The sequence below is a fragment of the Borostomias antarcticus genome (assembly GCF_949987555.1).
Source record: "Borostomias antarcticus genome assembly, chromosome: 6".
Classification (NCBI taxonomy): Eukaryota; Metazoa; Chordata; class Actinopteri; order Stomiiformes; family Stomiidae; genus Borostomias; species Borostomias antarcticus.
Window position 1 is genome coordinate 10,090,620 of NC_140239.1, and position 21,625 is coordinate 10,112,244.

General features: G+C 50.3%; 2 protein-coding genes across 2 annotated transcripts; both read left to right on the forward strand.

Annotated features, from left to right (window-relative positions):
- Positions 1-1,857: 1,857 nt before the first annotated feature.
- On the forward strand, positions 1,858-4,655 carry selenoe (selenoprotein e). Its single transcript, XM_084439987.1, has 4 exons — positions 1,858-2,061; positions 2,634-2,710; positions 4,061-4,139; positions 4,319-4,655. Exons 1-4 carry the CDS (start codon positions 1,927-1,929, stop codon positions 4,460-4,462), a joined length of 435 nt encoding a protein of 144 aa, XP_084296113.1. The 5' UTR covers positions 1,858-1,926; the 3' UTR covers positions 4,463-4,655.
- Positions 4,656-6,157: 1,502 nt separating this feature from the next.
- Positions 6,158-21,422, forward strand: LOC311310479 (transmembrane protein 17A; the record flags this gene model as incomplete). The annotated part of the gene is made up of 4 exons (XM_084439991.1): positions 6,158-6,287; positions 19,720-19,823; positions 20,570-20,683; positions 21,084-21,422. The coding sequence occupies 4 exons, from the start codon at positions 6,158-6,160 to the stop codon at positions 21,420-21,422; spliced, it is 687 nt and encodes a 228-aa protein (XP_084296117.1).
- Between the last annotated feature and the right edge of the window lie 203 nt (positions 21,423-21,625).

Below are 21,625 nucleotides of genomic sequence, written 5' to 3' on the forward strand. Positions count from 1 at the left end.
CGTGCGCTACTGCTGGTGTCTACTATACATGTGCACCCTACTAAGGGTGTATTTATATGTTATTGAAAATGAAGTAACACATAACCTAGCCCCCCCCACACACACACACACACACACACGCACACATGCAACAGAATCATAATGATGGTCTGTTTCTGCTTGGTCAGCAGGTCAGAGATGTGAGCTTCTCTTTGGCAAGGCTCAGGCCCTCAGTGGGAATATTAATATGGTAGGCTATACATCCACTATACCGTACCCACTATACCCTTTAGCTCACACACAGAGATGCCACGCGTGCCAAACAGATGCCAGGCATGCCAACCCCCCCCCCCCCCCCCTCTCTTTCTCTCTTTCCCTCTCTCTATCCCGTTTTGTCACTCTTTCACTCTCCCCCTCTCTGTTTCCCTCATCCTCTCCCTCTCTCCTACCCCCTCTCTTTCTCTCTCCCCCTCTTTTCTCTACGTCTCTATCCCTTTTCGTCATTCTTTCACTCTCCCTCTCTCTCTGTTTCCCTCGTTCTCTCCCTTTTCTATCCACCCCCCCTCCTCTCACTCCGTCTATCGATCAACTCCCTGTCTCTCTATCATTCTTCCTCCCTGTGTTTTGAAACAAATTGCAGTGTGCGATTATTCGTCTCCCAGTCTTGGCAAGAGGCATTTACATTGTGAGAAACACAGTTGAGCTTTATACACACAAATAAAGACGCGAGAGTAAAACTCTTTTCCAAATGGAGGTCCTGTTCTGTTTGGCGCTGCAGATTTACGAGAGCTGCCAAGGGGAGGAAACCCTGTTAAAATGGGGACTGCTCTCTCTCTCTCGCTCTCTCTCTCTCTCTGCCGCGGAGAGGGAGAAGGAGAGCTGGCGGACTGAGGCTGTAGCATTCTGCTCTGCCTGGGGAAGATAGAGGAGATGGGTTTGCTTCGGCATTCCAATCCAGAATGGGTTTATTTTTGTTGGAAACATAATTGTCTGTGGCTAGGCTTTGGAAGTACATTTTACCCGCCAATCTGCCAGGAAACTGTAGACGCGGCCATTATCGCCCTCTAGGGGTGACCCGGTGTAAATGCGCTTTCCAAAACACTGAATTGAGTTCTAAAACTTGGACAGCATGCTCAGCTTTTTCTTCTTCTTTTTTTTCTGGAGAGAAGTGTGGTGTTATTCTAGTGCTATGGAATGTTTAATTGAATCCCACCCTGCTCTCCAAAGCTTTCTGCTCTACAAAATAATTACTTAGCTAATGGTCTACAACAGAGTACGCCAATCCCTTTCACAGTGTGGCACAGTTCATATGAGCTGGACATAACCTCTGGACAGAAATGGATCCTAGAAGCTACTAGAAGTATAATTCTTAACAAAAGTATAGGCTATGTATTTTTGCACAACGTTAGCAGGCTAGCTGGTTCATTGTGATTGGTTGTGGTGTATTGGCTGTGTCTAGTATGTGGTGTGCTGTGAGTGGCTGGCCTGTCCACCAGCGCTGCACTGTGGGAATCAGTGATAAGGATGCAGGTGCTGCTTAGGATGGCGTGGAGCTCTGTAGATACAGAGGAACTGGGAGAAACTCTCAAAAGTTGGTCGGAGGTGGGGGGTCAAAGTTGGGTCAAATGTGTTTTTTAAACATCCTGTGAGAAACATCTAACCCAGGCAGCAGAGGCGGCAGCACCATGGCCATCCTCTGTTCTGAAGACGTCTGAATGACCGGTGGAGGGAAAAATCCATGAGAAAGAAAGTGTCACAGTGCCAGCAGATGTTCCCCCCGTCGGGGTGACAAATGGTACAGTCCTCCCAGAGCAGGTGCCTGGAGAGATACCAGTCCCAATCCGAGGTACCAGTCCTACTCTGGAGTAGATAGCGGTCCCAGTCAGAGGTAGATAGCAGTCCCAGTCAGAGGTAGATAGCAGGCCTGCTCTGCGCTGTTGAAGACAGATGAGGACACGTCGCGGGTCTGAAGACATGTGGCCTGTCTTGGTGCTCACGCTGGCTCTCTCAGCCTCTGGAAGAGGGGCCGATAACACCACGGAGGTGGCACAGACACCGGTCATCGCCAGGGGCAAACTGATGGTGAGTTTAATGTGGTTTAGCTGTAGGCTGTAGGCTAACCATTATGCTGTGCCTCCACACATGTATTCATGTATAATGAAATTAATGACCTCTAATAGCGATTTGAGCTGGAAAGGTGTTAAATATTGTAAATACAATGTATTATTATTATTAGTATTAGTATTATCATTATATTGTTATTATTATTGTTATTAGATAGATCGATAGATAGATAGATAGATAGATAGATAGATAGATAGATAGATAGATAGATAGATGTACAGCATGTGTACAGTATAGTATAGAATAGAATAAAAATATGTGCATACATACATCCAGGCTGTATAAATATGTCTAATAATACACATACAGTACATACATACATACAGTACATACATACATACATACATATAGTAATAGTGTGGTGCTGTTGTTGTTGTTATTATTATCTTCCTTTGTTCTATGATATGACTCCTACGTACAGAACCTTTGATTTCACTGTTCCAACTTTTCATGCTGGTATAGTGTGTACCTGTAGTTTAATGAGTGACCTCTAGCCTGTAGATTTATGCATGACCTCTGACCTCTTGCAGGCTCCCAGTGTGGTTGGATGATCCATAAAGAAAATGCCAGAGCTGCACCACTTCCTAATGGAGCGCTGGGCTTTGTAGTATCCTTACACTGTAGTATCCTCACATTTTAGTTCCCTTACACTAGTATCCTCACATCTTAGTGTCCTTATGTTGTAGTATCCTTAAATGTGTAATTTCTTCAGCTGCCTCAGGAAGTACATCCTCTGCTGTGCTTTTTTGGTGAGGGAGCTGATGTATAGCTCCCACTTGAGGTCCCAGGAGATGGTTGTGCCCAGGAAGTGGAAGGAGTCAACAATGATCACTGGGGTGCCATTCAGTGTGATGAGGGGGAGGGGGGCTGGTCTACAATCATCTCCACTGTCTTGAAAGCATTGAGCTCCAAGTTGTTTTGGCCGCACCAGGATAGAAGCTGGTCGATCTCCCACCTGTAGGCGGACTCGGCGCCCTTGGAGATGAGCTCAATAAGGGTGGTGTCATCAGCGAACTTCAGGACCTTGACCGGCTGGTGACTGGGGGTGCAGATGTTGGTGTACAGGGAGAAGAGTAGAGGGGAAAGAACACAGCTTTGGGGGGAGGAGCCTGTGCTGATGGCCTTAAAATCAGATAGATGCTTGCCCAGTTTCATGTGCTGCTTCCTGTGAGACAGGAAGTCTGTGATCCACCTGCAGGTGGGGTCGGGAACACACAGCTGGGAGAGCACACCCTCCAGAGTGGGTGGGAGGATAGTGTTGAAAGCAGAGCTGAAGTCCACAAGCAGGATCCTGGCGTAGGTGCCCCCGGACTCCAGGTACTGGAGAATGAAGTGAAGGGCCTTGTTTACTGCGTCGTCCACTGACATGTTGGCTCTGTAGGCGAACTGTATGGGGTCCAGGAGAGGGTCTGTGATGGATTTGAGATGCCGCAGAACAAGATGCTCAAAAACCTTCATTGCTACAGGGGTCAGGGTGACGGGTCTGTAGTCGTTGAGGCCAGTGATCCTTGCTTTCTAAGGGACTTTGTAGTATCCTCACATTTTAGTGTCCTCATATTGTTGTGTCTTCACACTGTAGTGTCCTCAGTGTCCAATGTGTGTCTCATCTGGTACTCACCATGCAGAGACTGTAGACTTTTCTCATGATCTTTCACATAAACTTAACATCATTCCATAGTTCCATCTGTGGCCACAGACCCAGTCTTGTGCCAGCACAACTACTTGACACCAGCCCACCAAACCAGCCCAGTGGGTCCTAGACTATGTGAAACTATGTGTTAATCTGAGCCATGTGTTGGTTGCACTTCAAAAAGATAAATATCTGTCTAGAATTACACAAGAGTCGGTCATGCCTGTGTCTGAATGGTGTTTGCTTTAAATGTGATGATGAGTCTGGTTCTAGAAATGTGTCGTGCTGTGGTGCAGCCTTCTTCCTTCATCCATCTCTCCATCAAAGTCACAACCTGGAATACGATTCTTCAGAGGAGAAGAAACCTCGTCTGATATTCTACGATGATAAGGACGAGGTTGTCAAGGTAACGTGGACCGTTTTATCGCTGTCTCAGCACTTCAGCGCCAGGAGTATTACTGTGGGCTGCAAACTTCGGAACATATGTCAGGTTAGAGATACAAGCTGTAAGGGATCTGTTAGACAATGGTGTGTGTGTGTGTGTGTGTGTGTGTGTGTGTGTGTGTGTGTGTGTGTGTGTGTTAGACTGTCCCTGTGAAGAAGATGACTGCAGATGAGATCAGCAGCCTGTTGGACTCTCTGGGCTTCTACAAGAGGTCTGCGAAGGGGGAGGAGGTGCCTGAGGAGTTCCAGCACTTTCCGCTGCGCGCTCCGCGGGATGAGCTGTGAGGCCCCCCCCCCCCGTGTGGCCGGACTCTGCCACTGCACATCGGTCGCATAATGACGAGCGGGACCCCAAGGCTGCCACATGCGCCAGGTCCCGGTCCGATCACGGGCGACTCAGCGCAGCTGGGCAGAGTTCTCCACCTCACTTTAAACCACAACCTCAATTTAAAAACACCCGTTTGTCAATAAAAATGATGTTATGAGACTGTATAATGCTTCTCTTGACTTGCTTCAATCTCAAAAGTCGTGGCCTGGTCAGCGATATTGAATGAGAAAACTGCTGCACAGACATTATTTATTCATTATTAATTAAACCCCTAGCTTGTCCAGAAAGCTGACGCTCGCCTGGTGTTCAACGGCCCTAAGTTCTCCCAACACAACTTCCCGTCTCCTTTTTCTACACTGGCTCAAGGGCAATGAAAGGAACAGCTCCCTCCTACCTCCAGGCCATGGTCAAGCCCTACACGCCGTCCCGACCACTACGCTCTGCTACCTCGGAGCAAGTGGTTGCAGAGGCCCCTGCGGTCGATCGACACGGTCACGGCTCTTTTCTGTCCTGGCCCCGCAGTGGTGGAATTAACTGCCCAATGACGTCAGGACAGCAGAGTCGCTGCCCATCTTTCGCCGCAGGCTCAAAATTCACCTCTTCAAGAAGTAGCCTACTACCAGGATCCTCCTTCTTAAGCACCTATAATATTTTTAGTTTGCTACTCTTGCACTTAGGGTTCAGCACTAGATTATGCTCTTAGTCAAAAGGAGAGTTCTGAGTAGAAGTAGGTTCCACTGACATTTCTTATGTTAAATGCAATTATTGTAAGTTGCTTTGGATAAAAGCATCTGCCAAATGCCTGTAATGTAATGTATTAAGTCCTAGATTCTAACAGACAATTGTGCCAAATATACCAGTATAGTGTGTATTACCTGTTCTAACCTTCAACCTTCAAACAGCAACAGGCTCCTCATTTGAATGCGCATGCAGACATGCATACAAATAGACTATGCATACATAGTCTATTTCCATCAGTTCTAATTGGGCATTGGAGGCTTTTAAACAGTCATCATAGATTATGTGTGTGTTCTAATGAGAACCCTGATACGGTGCTGAGTGTTGAGAGAGGCTGCCTAATCCCCTTCTCTGACAGACCCTGTTATAATCTGATTAGCCTACAACTGCTGTCTGTTCTACTAATCCCTCTAGTCTGGACACAGACACACACACACACAGTCCGTCTTCACCAGGGCCGGACTGGCCATGTGGCGTACCGGGCAAATGCCCGGTGGGCCGGACCTACTTGTGGGCCGATCTAAAAAAACGAGCTAACGAACGGCCCATAGAGCAGGGACAGCGGCCCATTGGTCCATTTTCTATACTGACACTGGGCTGGCCCAATCATATGTAGGCCCCACCCCTCCCTCTGTTAGTTTCAGGTGTCATTTGCGTGGGCCGCTAGAGAGCCTCAGCAGCACCCCCCCCCCCCCCCCCCCCCCCCCGTCAACTAATCGCGCAGCAGCACCCCCCCCCCCCCCCCCCCCGTCAACAAAACGAAACTGAAGGTGTTCCATTTCACGCGTCGGCTCGGCTAGTGGGCCGACATTTCCCGGTAGGAAATATTCACCCAGTCCAGTCCTGTGGGCCGGTCTGGGCCAAAACACACTTGAGAGCGTGGAAGAGGGCAGGGTTGTGGCGGGTGGCCAGGCATGCCAGTGTTCTACTCCCCGGTTCCCCAGAACCTAAGACCGGGTCTGGTTTACATCGGTGGATCGGTGTTCAACAACAACAGGACCGCAGACAGCAGCGACTTCAACAGGGACCATGACGACGGACCAAGTGAGCGCGACCACTAGTTTAAACGAATACTTCTCTCGCGTAGTAGGCTAGGCGTTATCTCTCCCCTCAGTCTCTTTGACTGACGCGTTTGTCGCCATCTGTTACACTTACAACGTTGCCTGCCGGTATACGGCTTCATATCACACAGGGTTTCTGAAAAGCACTAGAGTTTCCACAGTTGATGGAAGTCACAGTAAAAGATGACATAAACCTGGATTACACTACTGCGTTTTTCGGCCTTTTCTCAAGCCCCCAGGAGCTTGGCATATTGAAGCCAGTGTTGCCAACTCTTCAGTAAGGGAAGTGGCTGTCCCAGAAGTCGCTAGAAGTAGCTAGATGGCGACAAACGAACTAGGCTACAGTAGGACCCCACTCATCCGAACTTCAGAGATCCTAACCTCCCGGTCTACCGGACAGGCTTAAAAAACGTTTTTTTAGCCTGCTATCTGGTTACTGGTGGGATTTTCATTACAGTACTGTATCCTACTGTGAATAAAAACAGAACTGTATGTAGACCTATGTTGCCTGTAGGCTGTAGCCTACTGTCACGTTTCATTTCTGTTACTCTAATGTCGAGCGCAGAACGCAAACGAGTCTGCTGCGCGAGAGCTGCATTCCTTGGTAGCCAGAAAGCGCGTCAGCAATCTGAAGCAGCATCGAGTCATTTTTCGTTTCCAGTTAATGGACTTCAGGAACACAGACGTGTTGTGGGCATGTAGATTAGTCTCCTAGACCTACTGTATTTGTTAAATAATAGCCTACAGCCTAGGCCACGTTAGCCTACATCGGTTGTTTTAGAGACTTTCTTTTAGGCTACAATAAAATAAGGCTATTAATTGTAAAAGGCTATTAATAAAAGGCTATGTTATGTAAAAGGCTATTAATAGCCTAAGACACGACAACTTGTCTGTCATTTCATTTATTTATTTATTGATTATCATTTGCTCTAATTGTTCCAATGTTGGGTTGTTTTTAGGCTATACCATTTTGTTCTGCGAATACAGTAGCCTATCGATGCAGCGTAGCCTATGCCTCATTTGAGAATAAAGTACTGTATTTGAAAGCACGCACTCAAGTGGAAATTCGGTTATTTTATTATAGGCTACTGTAGGTCTATTATAGGCTAGGCTGTATGAGTTGAGTTGGCTATTTGATGACGCCTATATGAAACAAGTATACCACTTATTGAATTGGTGCATTTTAACATAAGTTTCAGTCATCCGGACATTTCAGAGATACGAACGACCTTCGGTCCCGTTGGGTTCGGATAAGTGGGGTCCTACTGTATTTACATATTTACAAACTTTTTTTTTTTTTTTTGATGTATAACATTAGTTTCATTTTTTTTTTTTTTTAAGTGCAACCCTAGCCTACATCAGCCATGTGATGATGATGGGCATGGAACAAACAATCAAACTATTGACTTATTTAGAAACTTGTTTTTTTGTGGCTGTATAACATTAGCTTTTTTCTTTTAAACAACGTAGGTCTGTAAACCTAAAGAATAATGGAAAAATAATATAGCCTACAGGGCTTAATTAAAACTTAACCTAACGTCGCAGTATCTAGGTAAACTAGCCGTTTCTGACAATACGATTGGTTGTTGCGGGAGGGATCCCAGCGCGTGTGGTGTGTGTGTGGGCGAGCGAGGGAGACAGGATGTGAAGGCTGCAAAAAAAAGTTCTCTAGTCGTGACTCGTGAGCTGAGCTCGCTTCCTTGTCAACACAATAATTCCCCCAAATTACCAGAAAAAGTAGCTAGATTTGTCGCTAGTCGCTTTTCATGAAATAAGTCGCCAGGGGGGTCTGGAAAGTCGCTAAATCTAGCGACAAAGTCGGTTTGGTTTCAACCATGTATGGCTTCCTCCCTGGAGGGCCACATGGCCTGCTGGTCTTTGCTGTCTCAGGAGGCCATCAGCCATTGTCATCAACCGGACTGTCAAGGTCACCTTTTCAGGTACAGTGTAAGACAGGTGTAGGAGAGGTAGCAAAGAAAACTAGCAGACCCAGATAATCTCTCGAACTAGCTGTGTGGTATAGAACAGGTGTATTGTTGTATATGTCACTATCAACTCTACCATGGTTATCCACATAGGACTTGAATATGAGCATAACTGGACACTGGAGTCTGAACCGTTAGAAGCCAAAATGTAGCTTTGCACACACATGAAGATTCTTCAGACCACAATCATACACAGAGTAGGCCAATTAACCTAAGAACATCCCTCTATTATCCACACCAATCACCCCCCTCTCAGGAACATATATATTTATATCGCTAAATATAAATAAGAAGTAATAGGACTGTGCTCAGAAGTCAGTCTCTGCAGGATGTTTAGAAAAAGAGACAGCGAGAGGGATACGTTCGTTATTGCAACACCCAGGACGTGACATCATTATCCTCCTCTAACCGCCGGTACTCTCAAATGCCAATCCTGGATGTTGGAATGAGCACTTGTGCTGACTGGATGCAGCTTTATTTTCTGGTCTTCTTCTCTTTCTTCCTCCCTCTCCTTTGTCTCCCTTTCGTTCCTTCTGAGCCTCCCCTCTCCCTCACTAGTTGCAGCTCGCTAACAGAGGGACATCTTTGTCATATCTTCCCCGGAGCAGGGGGCATCATCCCTGGCATGCCACCTGACATCCCAGTGTTGGGTCTCAATAGGATATGTAAAATAAATCACATGCATGTACCAAGTACATTGTAAACACTGGTTGTAAGTCTATCAGGTATCCCTATTCCATAGCTATACAGTTAAAACAAACACTTGAAGTGTGCACTTCAAGTGCTTCCATTGAGCATATGAAGCGAATCACTTCAAAACTAGTATGAATTCTAACACCACAGCATAAGCACCAGCACTAAAAGGAAGTACACAGCAGCAAAGACTTGGAGTGTCATATGGTGAGCCATGAAAACACAAAATTATTATTGCATCAAGGACATAAGAGTGATTATGTGGCATTACTCACATTGTGGTCATCAAACCACCTCTGTTACAAAGACCTACCTGTCTTTGCTGCTGTAGCTGTTCCAGCTGTAGCCGCTCAGTCTCAAATACTACAGGAAGTACCAGGATCATGAAGGAGGTAGTGCCGACCCACAGGACTGTGCGGGAGAAACTAGAGGACAGGAGGTATACGGAGAGAGATACCAACAACAACTTAGGACAACATGAAGTGAAGAAAGACCTTCAAATAGATGCTGATAACAGAGGTGGCTTGCCCTGGACTGAGAGGGCTTGGCTAAAACAGCTGAGTAGGATAGTAGTCCCTGGATTCCAGAGAAGCTTATCAAAGGCATTGCATGTCCATTAGTATCTGGTCTGGCTCACTGTTTAATGCTCCACACACACCATATGCAGAGCCAAACCTATATAATGAATTCCACCTAAATATAATAAACAAATGTTTAAATACAGTAAAGAATCTAATCTCCAGTGTCATGCCTAAATCATACTACTTCTTGGGATTAACAAGCCTAGAACATTGCCAGGGTCATAATGGGGAAAGGGTCTATTTTTGATAGTCACTCATAGTTGCTTCCCCTCTGTACTTTAGGGGATGCTAGCATACCTGTACAGCTTCTTGACCACAGACACTGAGCAGCCGGCTGACACCTCGGCGGCAGAGCGCAGTGTTTCTGGAAACATCTCAGTCAAACCCCATAGCCTCTCCGTCAGAGTCTCATCCAGCTAAGGGGGTAAGAAAACGGGGTTATGGGAATTACACATCTGACGCACATAGGTGGCACGGGTATCTTTCACATGCTATAACAATTAGCTAACAATCTGGCCATCTAAAAAAGACCTTAGCTCTGCTCCAGATTGTCAGGTCTAGTAGCTATTTTACAAACACGGGTGCGAGGAATTTTTGGCTGGCTAGGTAGGCTACTCAAGGACCTAGAAACAAACAATGTGCAACTTATATATTCACACACAATATGTATGTCCACCAGTGGAGGCTCGTCCATTGAGGCAGGGGAGGACAGTCCTCCTCAGTTTTTGGAGAGAAGAGAGGGATTAAAATATAAATATATTAATGTATTTATTCATAATTAATATTATCTCAGTTTTGTTCATAAAGCAGGTTTTCCCTATGGATAAAAACCCATTATTGAAATTATAAAGCTCCAACAGTGACATCTATAAAATGCAGCTGGAGGACCCATAGATATCTATGGAAGGGAGGCTAGCCTCCCTTAGGGCGGGTTCTTTTCTCTTAAATCAATGTAATGCCTTTTTTCTGAGATTGGCCAAAACGCTGAAAAATTACCGCAAGGGAGGACAGTACTCCGGCCCTGTCTGAACAGGATTCAGATATTGACATTTTGTTAGTCCAATCACATTCCAGATTCACCACAATGAAGGCCGATTGGGTCGGCGTTCATGTCTGTGTTTCTCTTCCCTGTGCCATTGGAGACTTTTTGTGTGTTCGTAGCTCCATAATATAATACATTCGAAAGTAAAGGGACATATTATACATCAAAACTGTTCGTCTATTTGTCTTGATTCTAGCCATCTAAATATCTAAGATGACATAAATACTTTTTGAGCTAGAGCCGTCTGAACACGACAGTTCCACTATATCCGGTCACGTTAGCTACGAGGTGCACGTCAGGCTACGGCATAGGCAGGCGCGCAGATTGGCTGGAGTAGTGATGCCAATTTAGCGACTTTCCAGACCCCCCTGGCGACTAATGGTGCGTTCCATGCAACCCGTAACTCGTGTTTTTCCTAGGAGGTGAACCCAAGAGCAGACACGACGGCAGGATAAGGGGGAGAAGCCAAGATGGCGCGTTTAATTGGTTCAAGGTACAGTCCAGGGTTGGGCAGAGAATAGTCAATAATCCAGGCAGGGTACGGTACACGGGCAGGGTAGTCAGGCAGGCTGGGTTTGTTACACAGGCAGGGTAGTCGGACAGGCTGGGTTTGGTAGACGGGCAGGGTAGTCAGGCAGGCTGGGTTCAGGCAATGGCGGGAGTCCTGGAAGGGTAAACCAAAAACAAGACAGGTAAATAAAAAGCTCAGGGGACAAAAACGGTGGTTACAGTAGCAAGGTCAAAAACAGGCAAGGTCAAAAACAGGCAAGGTAAAGGGAGCTAGAGCCGTGAGGTTACCACATGGGAATTCAACGATCTGGCGCCGCATGCTGTGTGGAGTGGCTTCTTAACCTCCTGGGCTGATGGGCTGCAGGTGGTGGCTGGCCAGGATGGGGTGCAATCACCGGAATGACCGGCAGCTGCTCACGCCGACGAGCCCGCAGTTCCCTCTGCGCCCTCTGGGAGGTGCCAGGGGACTCGTTCTCGGAGATAGGGTTAGGGGCAGGCAGAGAGGCAGGGTTAGAGGCATGGGTTGTGACAGGACCCCCCCCTCTACGGGCGACTCCCGGCGACCGACCAGGCAGGCCAGGGTGGGCCCGGTGGAAATCCCGGACAAGAGAGGGGTCCAGGATGTGCCTGCGGGGCACCCAGCTTTGCTCCTCAGGCCCATAACCCTCCCAATCGACAAGGTATTGCAGACCCCGGCCCCGGCGACGGACCCTCAGCAACCGCCGGACAGTCCAGGCCGGATGGTCGTCGATGAGGCGGACGGGGGGAGGAGCATCGCCTGGGGGGCAAAGGGGACTGACCTGCACAGGTTTGATCCTGGAGACGTGGAAGACCGGGTGGATCCTCATGGCAGGGGGCAACCTGAGCTTGACCGCCACAGGGTTGACCACGCTCTCAATGACGTAGGGGCCGAGGAAGCGGGGGACCAGCTTCCTGCAACCTGCCTGCAGCGGAATGTCCCTGGAGGAGAGCCAGACCTCCTGGCCAGGCACATAGTTGGGGGCCGGGGTCCGACGCTGGTCGGCATACCGCTGGCTTCTGCGGGTGGAGCGGAGCAGGGCCGAGCGGGCGGTCCTCCAGATCCTGCGGCAGCGGTCAATGTGGGCCTGGACTGACGGGACAGCCAGCTCCTCCTCCTGCTCAGGAAAAAGGGGCGGTTGGTAACCCAGGGAGCACTCAAACGGGGACTGACCTGAGGAGGCGTTGGGCAGGGTGTTGTGGGCGTACTCGACCCAGGAGATGCGCTCGCTCCAAGAGGCCGGGCTCCGGCCCGTGATGCACCGCAGGGCAGTGCCCAGGTACTGGTTGGCCCGTTCCGCCTGCCCGTTGGTCTGGGGGTGGAAGCCCGAGGACAGGCTGACAGTGGCCCCCATAGCCCGACAGAACTCCCTCCAGACCCGAGAGGTGAACTGCGGCCCCCTGTCTGACACAATGTCGAGGGGGATGCCATGGAGACGGACCACGTGAGTCACCAGCAGGTCCGCAGTCTCAGAGGCAGAGGGGAGCTTAGGCAGCGGCACGAAGTGGGCAGCCTTCGAGAAACGGTCAATGATGGTCAGGATCACCGTGTTTCCCTGGAATGGGGGGAGACCGGTGACGAAGTCCAACCCAATGTGGCTCAGGGTCAGCCGGGAACAGGCAGGGGACGCAGAAGTCCTGAAGGGGGCTGGTGGGAGGACTTACTCCGGGCACACACCGTACAGGCCTGGACGTACTTGGTGGTGTCGACGGCCATGGTGGGCCACCAGAACCGGCGCCTAAGCAGGGTTAGCGTGCGGCTGGCTCCTGGGTGACAGGCGAACTGGGACGTGTGGGCCCACTGGAGGACCTGGGTACGGACCCGGTCAGGCACAAAGAGGCGGTTTGCCAGACCACCGCCTGGGTCTGGCTGAGTCCTCTGGGCCTCCCTCACGATCCCCTCTACCTCCCAAGTGAGAGCACCCACCACACAGGAGGAGGGCAGAATAGTGTCCAGCTCTGCACTCCGCTCCGGGGGCGAGAACTGGCGTGAGAGAGCATCTGGCTTCACATTGCGGGACCCTGGTCGGTAGGTCAGGGTGAAATTGAAGCGGCCGAAAAACAGAGCCCACCTGGCCTGCCGGGGATTCAGCCTCTTTGCGTCCCGGATGTAGATCAGGTTCTTGTGGTCAGTCCACACGATGATCGGCTGCTCCGTCCCCTCCAGCCAGTGCCTCCACTCCTGCAGTGCGAGTTGGACCGCGAGAAGCTCCCTGTTTCCTACGTCGTAGTTCCTCTCGGCCGGCTCCAAGCGGCGGGAGAAGAAGGCGCAGGGGTGGAGCTTGCCGTCCGTCACGGCCCTCTGGGACAGGACCGCCCCGACCCCCGTGTCGGAGGCGTCAACCTCCAGGATGAATTGGAGTGAGGGGTCCGGTTGGATGAGGACAGGTGCGGAGGTGAACAGGGCCTTGAGGGCCTTGAAGGCCACGTCCGCCGCAGGGGTCCAGGCGAAGGGGATGGCCGTGGATGTCAGCGCTGTCATGGGGCTCGCCACCCGGCTGTAGTTCCGGATAAACCTCCGGTAAAAGTTAGCGAACCCCAGGAACCGTTGGAGCTCCTTGCGGGTGGTGGGGACCGGCCACTCAACCACCGCCCTGATCTTCTCTGGGGAAGCCCTCACCCTCCCGGCCTCAATGACGAAACCCAGGAACTGGATCGTGGGCACGTGAAACTCGCATTTCTCCGCCTTGAGGTAGAGCCTGTTCTCCATGAGCCTCTGGAGGACCTGCCTGACGTGCCCGGTGTGCTCCTCCATGGTGCGCGAGAAGACGAGGATGTCATCCAGGTAGACAAAGACGTTGTGGTTGAGGAGGTCTCTGAGGACGTCGTTCACTAGGGCTTGGAACACGGCCGGGGCGTTGGTTAGGCCGAAGGGCATGACGCGGTACTCAAAGTGTCCGAGGGGGGTGTTAAAGGCCGTCTTCCACTCGTCTCCTTTCCTGATGCGCACTAGGTGGTAAGCGTTCCTGAGGTCGAGCTTGGAGAACACTGTGGCGCCCTGGAGCGGTTCGAAGGCGGAGGCGATGAGCGGCAGGGGGTAGCGGTTCTTGACTGTAATGTCGTTCAATCGCCGGTAGTCGATGCACGGGCGTAGGGTGCCGTCTTTCTTGCCCACGAAGAAGAAGCCCGCTCCTACGGGTGAGCTGGAGGGCTTGATGAGGCCGGCGTTCAGGGACTCGTGGATGTATTTCTCCATGGCCTCTCTCTCAGGACGAGACAAGTTGAACAGACGGCCGGAGGGCAGGGGCGCTCCTGAAAGCAGTTCAATGGCACAGTCGTAGGGGCGGTGAGGAGGCAGGGAGAGGGCCCTCTGTTTGCTGAACGCCTCTCCGAGGTCATGGTAGATGGAGGGAACCGTGGACAGGTCAGGTGGCTCCAGTGAGGCGCTGACGCCCTCTGTAGGCGGGGTGGCAGAGGTGAGACAGGTCCTGTGGCAGTGATGACTCCAGCCAATCACCCTGTTGGTCTCCCAGTCGATGTGGGGGTTGTGGCGCCGGAGCCAGGTCTGCCCCAGGACGAGGGGACTCTGGGGTGATGAGATCACCAGCAGGGAGAGGGTCTCGTGGTGGTTGCCAGACAGACGGATCTCCAAGGGCTTTGTGACCTGGGTGACCTCGGCCAGCAGTCTCCCGCTGAGGTCGTGAACGGCAAGGGGTGTGTCCCGGGGTTGTGTGGGGATGCCGGCCTGACGGACGAGCGTGGCATCGATGAAGCAGTCGTCCGCGCCCGAGTCAATCAGAGCAGGTACGGGGAATGGCCGGTTGTTAGATGTGACCACGGCTTCCAAGTGCAGGCGCCCCTGGTGGCTGGGGGTGAGTACGCCGCCCATCAGTGACACCCCTCTCACCGACGGGCTGGAGCTTTTGGGCGGTTCGGGCAGGTGTTCCGGGTGTGTCCAGGGCCGCCACAATAGAAACAGAGCCCCTCTGTAACCCTCCGGAGGCGCTCCTCAGCGGTCAGATGAGCCCCGCCCAATACCATGGGCTCGTCCTCAGGGGATGGAGAGGCAGACAGAGCAGAGGAGCGCAGGGGGGCGGAGTCGGGGCGAGACGAGAAGGGGGCCGGCTGGCCTGGGGGACGGTGACTGGGGGGCCGGACAGAGCCAGAGGGACGGGTGGCTCTTTCTCTCCTGCGCTCCCGGAGCCTGTTGTCCATCTTCACGGCGAGCGAGATGAGGTTGTCCAGGGAGGTGGCATCTTCCCTGAGCGCCAGCTCATCCTTAATAGTCTCTGTGAGGCCTGAGCGGAAAGCGGTCTGGAGGGCGGCATCGTTCCACCCGCTCCCCGCAGCCAGGATGCGGAACTCCACAGAGAATTCTGCCACACTCCGGGTGCCCTGCTGGAGATGGAGCAGGCGTGAGGCGGAGTCGCGGCCGTGGGCTGGATGGTCGAAAACTTTTCTAAACTCCACACAGAAAGTCTCGAAGGACCCGAAACAGGCCGCCCCTGACTCCCAGACTGCTTCAAACCAGCGGAGGGGTTGGCCAGTTAACAGGTTGGAGACGAAGGCAATCCTCTCCGCGTCCCCAGAATACCGGCTAGGCTGGTGAGCGAAAATGAATTTGCACTGCATCAGGAAGGACCCGCACTCAGCCAGGTCGCCGTCGAATGGCCTGGGGTTGGAGAGCTTGGGCTCTCTCCGGGGCAGAGCGGGGGAAGCGGCCTCGCCAGGAGCTGGAGCGGCGGGCTGGTCCTGGGGTGGTGCTGGGTCCTGGGGTGGTGCTGGGGCCTGGAGAGGGGTAAGGTGGGCGATCAGGTTCCGGAACTCCTGGGTGAGAGCCTGCAGGCCCTGGTCGGTTTGGGCTGCCTGGGTGGCGAGCGCGTTCACGCTGGTGGAGAGGCCCTGCATGGCACTGGCCGCATGTTGGAGGTCAGAGTCGTGTCTCCCAATCAGCGTACCTTGGCTGGCGATGGCAGTGCGTATGGCGTCGACGTCCGCTGGGTCCATGTCTTGGCCAGATCGTTCTGTTACGGGGTCAGGAGGTGAACCCAAGAGCAGACACGACGGCAGGATAAGGGGGAGAAGCCAAGATGGCGCGTTTAATTGGTTCAAGGTACAGTCCAGGGTTGGGCAGAGAATAGTCAATAATCCAGGCAGGGTACGGTACACGGGCAGGGTAGTCAGGCAGGCTGGGTTTGTTACACAGGCAGGGTAGTCGGACAGGCTGGGTTTGGTAGACGGGCAGGGTAGTCAGGCAGGCTGGGTTCAGGCAATGGCAGGAGTCCTGGAAGGGTAAACCAAAAACAAGACAGGTAAATAAAAAGCTCAGGGGACAAAAACGGTGGTTACAGTAGCAAGGTCAAAAACAGGCAAGGTCAAAAACAGGCAAGGTAAAGGGAGCTAGAGCCGTGAGGTTACCACATGGGAATTCAACGATCTGGCGCCACATGCTGTGTGGAGTGGCTTCTTAACCTCCTGGGCTGATGGGCTGCAGGTGGTGGCTGGCCAGGATGGGGTGCAATCACCGGAATGACCGGCAGCTGCTCACGCCGACGAGCCCGCAGTTCCCTCTGCGCCCTCTGGGAGGTGCCAGGGGACTCGTTCTCGGAGATAGGGTTAGGGGCAGGCAGAGAGGCATGGGTTGTGACACTCCTACACGTGAAAATGCTCTGGAATGGCAGTCAAACCCGTAACTTCCCACCCGGCAACTGGTAGTACATCGAGCTGTACGAGTTCACGGGTGGGAAGTTACGGTTTTGAGGTCGGAAAAACACAAGTTACGGGTTGCCTGGAACGCGGCATTATTTCATGAAAAGCGATTAGCGACAAATCTAGCTACTTTTTCTGGTAATTTGGGGAATTATTGTGTGGACAAGGAAGCGAGCTCAGCTCACGAGTCACGACGAGACCTTTTTAGATGCCTTCACCACCTCTCTCCCTCGCTCGCCCACACACACACCACACGCGCTGGGATCCCTCCTGCAACAACCAATCGTATTGTCAGAAACAGCTAGTTTACCAAGATACTGCGACGTTAGGTTAAGTTTTAATTAAGCCCTGTAGGCTATATTATCTTTACGTTATTCTTTAGGTTTACAGACCTATGTTGTTTAAAAGAAAAAAAGCTAATGTTATACAGCAACAAAAAACAAGTTTGTAAATAAGTAAATAGTTTGATTGTTTTTCCATGCCCATCATCATCACAGGTATGATGTAGGCTAGGGTTGCACTGTAAAAAAAAAGAAGAAAAAAAGCTAATGCCCCCCCCCCACCCCCCCCATCTAGCTACTTCTAGCGACTTCTGGGACAGCCAATAGCTACTTCCCTTACTGAAGAGTTGGCAACACTGACCTCGGATTGTCGCAGGACTAATGCACGCCTCTAGCACAGCTAAACGTTTATGCAAGCCGGTGAAAAATCATTAATTAATTAGGTGGGCTAGCTTTTACAACTTGTGATATTCCCACTATTTCTTTCTTTATTATTATTATTCTCCTCACCGCCATAGGGGTCTGGAAAGTCGCTAAATCTAGCGACAAAGTCGCTAAGCTTGGAATATTGACGCCGCCATGGGCTTAGAGGCCAAGCTCAGTATTGCAAGTCATGTGACAGAATGTGGCCCAAAAGGCGTATTTCTACTAGAAATAGATTATAATATAGGGCGAGCAGAGGAAAACTTTTTTTTTCTGGGTATCATTCAGCATCAGAGATCAATCTAAAAAAGATCAACTTTTAAAACTCTATCCTCAGTATTAATACTGCCCATGTGCACAATTGAATCGTTATCTTTTCATAGGGGTAGCTGGTAGCAGTGCTCAAGAAAGGTGGCCATGTGCGTTCCTAAGTCAGAGGACCTGAGTTTGAACCCAGTGTGGGCAAGTAGGGTGGAATCAATACAACACTTGTTAAAACTTTTCTGGAAAGGAAGGGGCTTGTGTTTTTTAGGCTGTGTGCCTTCAATATTACACACTTAAACAAATGACAGGGGAACCGATCACAGGCAGCAGAGAAAAGTGGTTGGGCGGGGGTGTAGGGTTTTACCATGGCCTGCAGGTAGGAAGGAGCTGTTCATTTAATTTGCCCTGTAGGCTAGCACCAGAGTCTTAAACTGGATGGGGCTGTTACAGGGAGCCAGTGCAGAGAACGGAGAAGGGAGGTTGTGTGGAAGAGCATGGGGCCGTTGAACACCAGGTGAGCAGCAGCTTTCTCCAGGAGTCTGATGGCCAATGCCGCAGGATGTCAGCAAATATCCCAGATAGCAAGCGGATCTGGGCCATATATGGGCCGGAACTAAGTCACAAGGGCCAGATCTGGCCTGTATAGGGCCTTGATCCGCTTGCTATCTGGGTAGGGAGTTGCAGTAGTGGTGGTGGCAATGTTTCTGTGAACAAGTATGTGCAAGTAAAGACAAAAGTACACATTTTTTATACTCCAACATGCATAACAGCTTTGAACACAACTGGAACTGAATTAGCCCTGAGACTCAGAGCTCCAAAACAAATCTTGTCATTATGGGTTCAAAGAGAACTGCCCCACTGATAAATGTTATCTATGGTTCTGTTCATATCTGTTTAATGCACCAAATTGGACATCATGCATCATACATGTAGGCAGCCTACATACATATTTCAGTTAAAATAAAACTGAACCATTGATTTTTTTAAAGAAAGAAAAGAAAAGGCCCAGTGGTCTAAAACAGAACTACCACTATCCAGATGGGTTGAAACCGGGTGCCCTAAAAACCTGAATAGTTGGGTGCGACTCTCATCTCTCCAGTCAGTCACAGAGGGGATCTAGAAAAAAAATCTCCCTACTGTAGCTTGGGGCCTCAGTATCTGGTAAATGTTCAAATATGAACAGACAGATTGACATGCAACGTTCAAACACATGACTTTCAAGTTGAAAAAAATGTAGTAAAATGTAGTAGTTAATGAAACATAGCCTTGTAATTCTCGCAATGATGATGATCACCAATGAGCAACTTTGTTTTTCAGTAACAAATAAAGGCAAAATGTAGACATATTGTCTAGTGTCCAGGTTCCCATACTGGGAGAAGAATCCAATGCAGACTTGCTGCATTCTCCTGGGAAAGGAAAATAAGAGTTGAATATTCATCAGTCCCTTTAATTCAGAACTATAGCCTACCGCAGAATATTATGTAAAAACTAAAATGATAAGAATGATCGGTAAATAAATGCTTGAATGTTACTACTGTGTGTGTTTTTTTAATGAATATATGTGTAGTAGCCGTTGTAGAAAAGCAATCGATCGCAGCGGGCCTAAAACCCCCGTAGCTGTTGTAAAATCCCATGTAACCTACTGCCTCGAGTGGTCAATTGCTTAAGTAAATGATGATGTGTCTCACTGTCCACTTGTGATCTGATCATCCAAAACACATTCTAAAACCAAGTGTAAATGGGGTCACTGTTCACTTCACATTGTTACAATCAAACAAGTGATTTACGAGTTTGAGATATAGGCTATAGTAGTCTATCTTTGTGGATAGCCTACTACTGGATAAGCCTACTACTAGATTAATATAAATTTGCAAATACGTATAATGCAAAAAAATAAAATAATAATAATTGTTATATATATTGTTTAAAATAAATGTTGTTGAGTGACTGCCATGTTGTCCTCCTCCAGTCAATGAGCTGGCGTCCCACCTGCCCCTGCAGATGCTGCTCTACTTCAACATGTTCTACTTCCCCTGCTGGTGGCTGTCGGCAGTCTGCATGCTGCATCTGAAGGTATGAGATTCTCTGCATACGGTCAGTCTACAACATCAGGGATCTGTCTGAGCTGGCTGCTCCTGGTCATATACATACAGTCTACGACATCAGGTGTCTGGCTCTTATAGCTTCTCTATTACAGTGTACGACATCAGGGGTCTTGCTCTTACAGTATAGTTTCTCTATTGCAGTCTACGACATCAGGGGTCTGGCACAAGACCTCCCCCTCCCCAAGACAAGACCTGTCCCTCCCCAACACAAGACCTCTCCCTCCACAAGACCAAGACTTCTCCCTCCCCAAGACAAGACCTGTCCCTCCCCAACACAAGACCTGTCCCTCCCCAACACAAGACCTCTCCCTCCACAAGACCAAGACTTCTCCCTCCCCAAGACAAGACCTCCCCCTCCCCAAGACAAGACCTGTCCCTCCCCAACACAAGACCTCTCCCTCCACAAGACCAAGACCTCCCCCTCCCCAAGACAAGACCTGTCCCTCCCCAACACAAGACCTCTCCCTCCACAAGACCAAGACTTCTCCCTCCCCAAGACAAGACCTGTCCCTCCCCAACACAAGACCTGTCCCTCCCCAACACAAGACCTCTCCCTCCCCAATGCCAACTGTCTGAAAAACTATTTCATGGAATACTGTTTGTTTCATGGAATACTGTTCTGTGCCTGTCTGTGTTTGTGTCTGTGTCTGTACCTATCTTTGTATTTTTCCCTGTGTGTGTGTGCGTGTGTGTGTGTGTGTGTGTGTGTGTCAGTATCCCTATCTGGCAGGGTACTACCAGGCTCTGCTGGTGGCAGGGATGGTTCTGCTGACCGTGTTTGAAGTGGTCCGGCTTTATCTGGGCTACGTTGGAAACCTGGGAGAAAAGGTAACCGGTCCCACTTCCTCTCTGGAAATACACTAGGAAAGCGCTCTCTCTCCCTTACATACTCAATGATCAACACCTCGCTGAGACCTGCTGAGACAGACAGACAGACAGACAGACAGACAGACAGACAGACAGACAGACAGACAGACAGACAGACAGACAGACAGACAGACAGACAGACAGACAGACAGACAGATAGATAGATAGATAGATAGATAGATGCTTTTGATCCCCCAAGGAGGACATCAATCGTGTGTTTGTGTGCATGCGTGTGTAGGCTTGTGTGTGGTGCACCTGTGTGTGTATGTGTGTGTATGTGCGTGTGTATGTGCGTGTGTGTGTGTGTGTGTACGCCCGTCTCTAACCGTCTGCCGTGTGTGATCCTGCGTGGTGTGATCAGGTGCCAGAGCTGGCCGGCTTCTGGCTCCTCTCCTTCCTGTTCCAGCTGCCCATCCTCCTCTTCTTCCTCACCGACGAGGGCATCGTCATCCTCCCCCTGGAGAGGGCTGTCCACGCCGTCTTCCTCGCCTTCCTCCTCGCCCAGATCTTCACCGCCTTCCTGGCGCTCCGCCACATGACGCGCCAGCTCAGCCTGCGCTTCCACCTGCGCCAGTTTGGAGAGCTGGAGAGCCTCCGCCCTCTGGGCCTGAGTCCTGTCTATGGTCCGCCCTACAGTAGGAGTGTGCTGCCGATGCCACCTGCCAACAACAACAACAACAACAACGCTGGTCTTCGATGACGGCTGGCCTGGCCTGGAGAATTGGACGGGGAAGATGACAGGACTCAGAAAAAGTGAAGAATTGATTAATCTTGATTTTTTTTTTTTTTTTTTTTATGTACCTTTTTGGGTAGGTGATTCAGTGTTGTTCTGTGGGCGTTGTACTAATAAACTGTAACTTGTTATAATATTTATACCCACTTGGTGGCGCTCAGCTGCTATGT